The sequence below is a fragment of the Sinocyclocheilus anshuiensis genome, unplaced genomic scaffold (assembly GCF_001515605.1).
Source record: "Sinocyclocheilus anshuiensis isolate Anshui unplaced genomic scaffold, SAMN03320099.WGS_v1.1 scaffold468, whole genome shotgun sequence".
NCBI classification, from domain to species: domain Eukaryota; kingdom Metazoa; phylum Chordata; class Actinopteri; order Cypriniformes; family Cyprinidae; genus Sinocyclocheilus; species Sinocyclocheilus anshuiensis.
This window is the reverse complement of record NW_015557069.1, coordinates 204,811-212,653: the sequence shown is the minus strand read 5'-3', so window position 1 is coordinate 212,653 and position 7,843 is coordinate 204,811. Positions and strand designations below refer to the sequence as shown.

The 7,843-nt window shown below is 35.7% G+C and overlaps 1 protein-coding gene across 4 annotated transcripts in view; it reads right to left on the bottom strand.

Moving 5' to 3' along the window:
• Window positions 1–7,843, bottom strand: part of LOC107676703 (pleckstrin homology domain-containing family G member 3-like) — an 81,194-nt gene that overhangs the window by 31,281 nt on the left and 42,070 nt on the right. For all 4 annotated transcript variants that reach the window (XM_016471344.1, XM_016471346.1, XM_016471345.1 and 1 more), the window contains exon 4: window positions 4,316–4,416. In XM_016471344.1, the coding sequence (XP_016326830.1) occupies window positions 4,316–4,416 (101 nt within the window). The remainder of the gene's footprint in view (window positions 1–4,315; window positions 4,417–7,843) is intronic.

The following is a 7,843-nucleotide window of genomic DNA, read 5'->3' as shown; positions in this document are numbered from 1 at the left end:
AATTAACACAAAAAAAAAAAAAAAAAAAAAAATATATATATATATATTGCAACCAAATCATGTGCTCGTGCAACCTGCTGAGAAAGTTAGCTGCAAAAGAGCGACCAGTGGGAAGAATGAGTCTGGAGCCCTGATATGCATTATACAGAGGCAAGAGGAAAATAAAAAATACCACCGAAAGACAGTACGTTCCCCTCAGACATACATTCATATAAACTCCTACCCCTAACTGAATCGCGATTTGTTTAGCATCTCAACCGATTTGAATCGTCACATATTTGAATCGATTTTCAACCGGCTCGTGGTTAATCCTTACATCCCTACTGCCGGTAAGAGACTCGAACCCGCAACCTTTGGGTTACGAGTCTGACTCTCTAACCATTAGGCCACGACTTCCCCAGGAGGAGTATGCATTAATTCACAGCCTGTTTTTTTTCTTCCAAAAATCCGCATTTAAACCAAAATAGCTGAATTCCTTTTGGTCGTAGCTAATATCCAGCTTGATGAGAACAATATACAGTATGTATCGAGTTTGGTGACTGTAAGTAAAACTCCCCCCCACTTTAGTTAAAAGGTGGTGCTGTAGAGCGCCTCCTCCACGCCCATTTCTGAGCTTTTGCCAGTGATGTGTGTCGAGTTTCATGTAATTCTAAGCATGTTAAGTGCCTCAAAGAAAAAAAACTATTAAAGTTCGACATGTTGCCTTGGCAACACTATTTAAGATATCAATAATCCCTTCACAGTTTCTCATCTGCTATGTTTTGACATTATTCTGATGACGTTTGAAGCAATTCGGGTAAAAATAAGAGGGTGATTTCAAAAGTATTTTGAAAATGACACTTCCTGCTGCCAATTGGTGGCGCTATAATTGTTAGTCATAATAGCCCCATCTATGTGATCAGCCTCATACAATGAACAAACTGCTGAAGTTTGATCAAAATCAGACAATGTATGTGGAAGTTCTAATATACTTCCTGTTTCTAATTTTTCATCATAAATTTGTTCTTCGGATGAAAAACCTAGGAGGAGTATTAAAAAGTTTGAGATATGCATCAAAATACGCTGTAGAGCCCCTGTAATCCTGTGGCGCCCAGGTCCGTCCTAATGACCACAGATTCCAACGTGTGTGCCAATTTTCAAGAGATTTTGAGCATATTAAGGGCCCCAAAAACCCCTGGATAGTAAAAAAAAAAAAAAAAAAAAAAAAAAAAACGTCCTAGCAGTATCGCTCGCTCCTTGCATTGAGCCCAGTTGAATACAGAGTGAGCTGATATTACTGGCTTGAAAATAAAATAGCTTTGTAACACTTTTCCTTCAACTTGTTCATATTGCTCATTAATATTTTGAACTATGCTCCATATTCCTGGCATGATTTAGATATAGGCAGGGGGGAAAAGACGTGTTCATCTGTAGAAGCATTAAAGTTGGCTATCTTGCATCAGAAAAAAACTATTAAAGTTCGACATGTTGCCTTGGCAACACTATTTAAGATATCAATAATCCCTTCACAGTTTCTCATCTGCTATGTTTTGACATTATTCTGATGACGTTTGAAGCAATTCGGGTAAAAATAAGAGGGTGATTTCAAAAGTATTTTGAAAATGACACTTCCTGCTGCCAATTGGTGGCGCTATAATTGTTAGTCATAATAGCCCCATCTATGTGATCAGCCTCATACAATGAACAAACTGCTGAAGTTTGATCAAAATCAGACAATGTATGTGGAAGTTCTAATATACTTCCTGTTTCTAATTTTTCATCATAAATTTGTTCTTCGGATGAAAAACCTAGGAGGAGTATTAAAAAGTTTGAGATATGCATCAAAATACGCTGTAGAGCCCCTGTAATCCTGTGGCGCCCAGGTCCGTCCTAATGACCACAGATTCCAACGTGTGTGCCAATTTTCAAGAGATTTTGAGCATATTAAGGGCCCCAAAAACCCCTGGATAGTAAAAAAAAAAAAAAAAAAAAAGGAAAACGGACGAGTCATTAGACGAAAACTCAAGATCTTCGCAATTTAGCATTGTAAAGACCTCATGATTACACTCACCAAATTTGAAGATGATTTGATTAAAACTCTAGGAGGAGTTCGTTAAAGTATGAGGCCTGAAAATGGCAAAAACTGCACAAAAACCATAGAGGAAATTCAAAATGACTGACTTCCTGTTGCGTTTAGGACTTGTCTCCATGAGACTTTTTTGTAGGTATTATAACATTACATACATGTACCGAATTTCGTACACATGTGAAATATAGCAGGAGGGGAGCTCCGTTGAAATTTTATAGGTAGCGCTATCGAGCCATTTTGCCACGCCCAATTCTAAAACCCATATCAGATAAAACATTTTTCCAGTTCTGATGCGTGTACAAAGTTTGTGAGTTTTAGCATTGTTTATGCCCTCAAAAATGCGATTCATTTTGGAGAAGGAGAATAAACAGAGCAATTCCAAGTATATACAATAATAGGGATGAAACGATTACCAGTTTGACGATAAATCATGATAAAATTCCCAACGGTTAGTATTACCGTTTCATATTTTATTTATAATTAAAACCATATTCGATTACCGCGATTTGAACAACTCAGGATATATAAATACCTATATAAATGTCCAGCATAAAGCAAACTTTTAAGTAACAGTATCACATGCGCACAGCACGCAGAGTAGTTTTGTTTTGTGTGAAAACATGGCAGAAAGCTGGGAGGTTTTAAAAGAGTGCTAAGGGAATTATACATATGAATATATGAATTAATTAATTATATGAATGTACCTCTGAAGGTTCTAACTGTCTTCAGAAAAGATTTGATAGCATTTTTTTTTTCATCTTCGCTCCATGTAAAGAAAGTGAAAGTGAAGTGTGGCCAAGTATGGTGACCCATACTTGGAATTTGTGCTCTGCATTTAACCCATCCAAGTGCACACACACAGGACAGTAGTGAACACACACACACCGTGAACACACAAGGTGGGCAGTGGGCAGCCATATTGCTGTGGCGCCTGGGGAACAGTTGAGGGTTCGGTGTCTTGCTCAAGGGTCTTACATCAGTCTGACCCTGGTTTTGAGGGTGGAAGAGAGCGCTGGTTATTCAGACTCGAACCCGCAACCTTTGGGTTACAATTCCAACTCTCTAACCATTAGGCCACGACTGCCCCCACCTAATACCTAATAAAGAAGTGTTCTTATCACAATGCTTTGTCCACGGAGGTTACGGGGAAACAGCTCTAATTCAGCTGTTCCATAAGCACCACCTAATGTCAGAGAGTGGATTTACAGAGAGTTACATTTACATTCAGCCTGTGTGCAGTTTTTGTCTGGCCAAAAAATTGACCAAGTTTACATGCCTGGCTGTAAATTTTAACCAGTTGATGAAAAACAAGCTTATGTGGATTCAAATGTATTAACATTTATTAATCAATTATCATTTTGACAACCCTTTTCTTTATTTAAAGGCTGAAATGTGTGGTTTACCATTTTATGAAACTTTTTCAAAGCTTTATTTGAATAAACAAATATTTTATAATAATAAACAAAGCACCATCTGTGCTCGGGCCCTAATAATAATCCTTTGGGGAACAATAGGGCCCTGCGCCCCTTGTGGCTTGAGCCTTAATAAGAATAATCCTAAGGAAAACAATAGGGCTCTTCGCCCCCTAGTGGCTTGGGCCCTAAAAAAAGAAAAATTGAACAAATTTAGCAATTCTGATTTTTATAAGTGAAATCACAATCTGTTTCCCCAGACTTTTCAACTCTTACCAAGACCTGTTTTTGTAATGATTCAAATAAAAACAGTAAAACCTCACAAAATGCTGTATTTTTCAATTTTTCACTGTTTTACTGTGAAAAATTGCTTTTACTGTGATACAAGATTTCTGTCATTCCACCCACCCAGATTAGAGAGTTGATGAGTCCATCTTTTAGTAGACCAAAAACATAAACATCTTGTGTGGACTTCATTCATCAATAAATACATGTCAGGAACAGCTAGTCATCATTCTTTTCATATCCTGTCATTTACTTTTATTTATTGCATTTGGGTGACATAACTGCAAAAGAGTAAAAAGAATGTTTTCATCCTCTGGTGTGGGCTCTAATAAAATTATCATTATAGCTATCATTCTTGGTGTAAACGGGCCTTTAGTCACCATTGTTATTAAATAAGAAATTAAAATAACATCATAATGTCTTAAAATTTAGATTCTTCTTTGTATAGAAAACCTATGCATTCGTGTCTGTACATACATCAATAAATAACTGGTGCTGGTTTCGGGTTCGCTGGGCTGTAAAAACAAGCTAATAATTAATGATTTCTTACCTGTTAAACTCATAGATGTCCTCAATGTTTCCAAACAGAGCACACACCTGTTCTGGCTTTATGGGCAGATCTCCTGAGTCTATAATGTGAGCAAGGTAGTCCTGCAAAGAGAAAATCAGATTATCACAAAAGATGCACTATATTGTATTGGTAATATCAATGAGCTATATTGGTAAGCATATCAATGAGCATCAGCCAATATTTTCTTTTTTAACATAGGTACTGACTGAAATTATGTCTTTTAAACTGAAACAGCACAAAAGTACCAAATCAAAATCCATATTTTGTAAATATTTGTATATATTTATTCTATTGTGTATCATTTTGATGCCTGATTTCAAATGTACAACTACATAAAAATTGCAATATAAGATATACATTACATTTAAGCTCTAACATAAAAACAAACAGTCAATATAGGTTTATAATAGAGAAATAGGAAGTGGCTCATATACAAGTTTTATAGATACAAGAAAAGGGCCCCAGCAAAGAAAGAGAGATTGCCAGCCAAGAAAAAAGACAGCAAAGAAAAGAGAAAGAGCAATAGTTACAATCCTCTTTTATCCCTTCCTTGACCATGTGACTAAAAGCCAAATCTGAGACATTCAAACTGACCAATCAGCAGATTACAGCTTCACCCAGGGTGCAAACGGTGTGACAATTAGCAGACCCCCTTAATTTATACACACGTTGGCCTACAGACCTTGATCACAATCAGCACCTCTTGTGCCTTCAGGAATTCCAAATGGCCCTTTTGTTTCTGAAGATAGGTTTGGGACAGGAAAGCAGAAGTCTTTGATCATTTTTGACCCTACACGGATACTGTCAAATTTCAAATTCAAGAGGAAAGACAAGTTTGACTCAATGCTACCAACTGCATGAAGCAAGTGAAACCTCACAAGCTTCACATGGCCTACAGTAAACTACAGTTCAAAGGCCTTAAAAGAAAGCTATGCTGCACAGGCACAGCATTGTACTGTATTGTTGTGAAACACCTATGCAATGTACACAAATAACCAGTGGCGGCTCGTCGGGGGAGGCACAGCTTCCCCATAATTTTGAGGTGAAAATGGGAGGAAGACGATTGAATAAAATGTCTCAGAATGTGTATTTTTTGTTTGTAATTTCACAGTTGTAATACCATAACGTGAAAGCTCCGCTTTTCTATCGCGAATGTGCCGAATCTGCTAATGTAATTGCAACCGCTAATAATAGAGAAGGGTAGGAGGAGGCCGGGTGAGCGCTGAGCTCTTGTGGCTCCGTTGGTAAAAAAAAATGTAGCCAATCACCATCAAGCGTTCACTTTCAGCGCTGAGGAGTGTTGAGAAAAGAACCCTTGCAAATGATTTTAGCAAATGGCTACAATATAACAAAGAGTGAAAAATTGAAGGGGGTCTGAATACTTTCCGTACCCACTGTATAATGAAAAACACGTATTCTAGTGTTAATTCAGTGGCAAGGGAATGAAACATGTATGAGCCATGATATGACCGAGCTAATGGGTTTAACTATACACCCACCTTGATTCCAGTGCACTGAACTGACCTCCTAATGGAATAATTAGCTTTAAGTTGAGATATACCAGATGTATCAGCAGAGCTTTATTTCTGTATTGTGTAGTGTGGGGACTTGGTTCTATCCATCAGTTGCTGATTGGATAGAGGTGGATCTAAATGCAAAATTGCAGCTGACTGTAAGAAAGGGACCGTGGTTTAAGCTGACTAAATGATTAGGGAAGTCTGGTGTATGTCACCAGAGAGAAGTCTGTTGTTTCACCAGAAGATCAAGTTATGGTATTTTTAGTGCTGTCAATCTATCAAAAAATAAACAAATTAATCACATTTTTTCTGAAATTAATCGTGATTAATACCAATTAATCCCACCTAGCATTACATTTTTTAAAAATAATTTTATATTGCAATAATTTCACATTCAATCTTTAAATTAATGTAGAAACAACATAAAGACAGTATATTTTTTAAAATTTGTTTAGTGGCATCTTTTTTATGTCTGAAGGTGAGTATCACTAACATCAATACTACTGATGACCCTAGGAAATAATTTTTTTTCCTAATATTTAACCATTTAACATTGCAGTAGCTATAATTGAGAGCTATCAATTTTAACATTTATATGTAGGGGTGGAACGGTACATGCAGTGTTGGGGAAAGATAATAATAATAATAATCGGCAGGGATCCCAGACCAATACAATTAGTGCGCCTCCTCTATTTTAAAACCCACGAGCCGCCACTGCAAATAACAGCAAGTAACAATGCATTATGTATGTAGTCTTCAGTCTTCAGTGATTAGAATGTTATGGTGCATTGTAATATTGATGCTTTGCTCAATTTCTGTGCATAACTCATTCATATTTTGAACAGTTTTGTTTTCAATGCTTCTAAATTTGGCAATGTTAGGTTCAACATTTAGTTTTTATTTACTGATGTACAAAACAGCAAATGGTTTGTAGTCTACAAAAAGAATGCAGAATGCTGTTGCCACATCAAATAAGTATTTTAACAAATGAAATTAATAAAAATTAATACAGCAATTACTATTACAATATCAACAGAAATGATCAACAGATATGATTTTTGACATGTGCAAATTAAATCCAACAATTCAAATGTGGATAGGCTATTCGGGACTGTGTGATCTCTGGGCTGTATTATGTATTCATCCATTAATTTTCTCAAATAAATTACAATTATCTGATAATGTCTCTCAAAGTGCACAGTCTTTTGAATAAATAATAAAATTGTGATGCATGTTTTTCTGGTTCTTTTAAATGGACATTTAAAAAGTAATAGTTTTTTGTTTTTTTTTACACCTCATGACTGTAATCTCACTTCAAGTTTTGTGACATTGTGTTGTACTTGGGGGACTCAATAGGCACAATCCAATTGTCAAACCTGATATTACATAATGTGATAATCCCAGGGCATAGGATGTCTGACTGCTAACAAGTCATAATATGCAGTTCCTACACTTCAGAAGCATTCAATATACAGTGGGTACGGAAAGTATTCAGACCCCCTTCAATTTTAACATATTTTAAAATTAGTGCTGTAAATAAATAAAAAAATTGAATAATCATATATTTTTTTTCTGAAATTAATTGTGATTAATCCCACCTAACATTAAAGTTAAATATACTTTTATATTGCAATAATTTCACATTCAATCTTTAAATTAATGTAGAAACAACATAAAGACAGTATATTTTTTAAAATTTGTTTAGTGGCATCTTTTTTATGTCTGAAGGTGAGTATCACTAACATCAATACTACTGATGACCCTAGGAAATAATTTTTTTTCCTAATATTTAACCATTTAACATTGCAGTAGCTATAATTGAGAGCTATCAATTTTAACATTTATATGTAGGGGTGGAACGGTACATGCAGTGTTGGGGAAAGTTACTTTTAAAAGTAATGCATTACAATATTGCGTTACTCCATAAAAAAGTAACTAATTACATTACTTAGTTACTTTTTATGGAAAGTAATGCGTTATGTTACTTTTG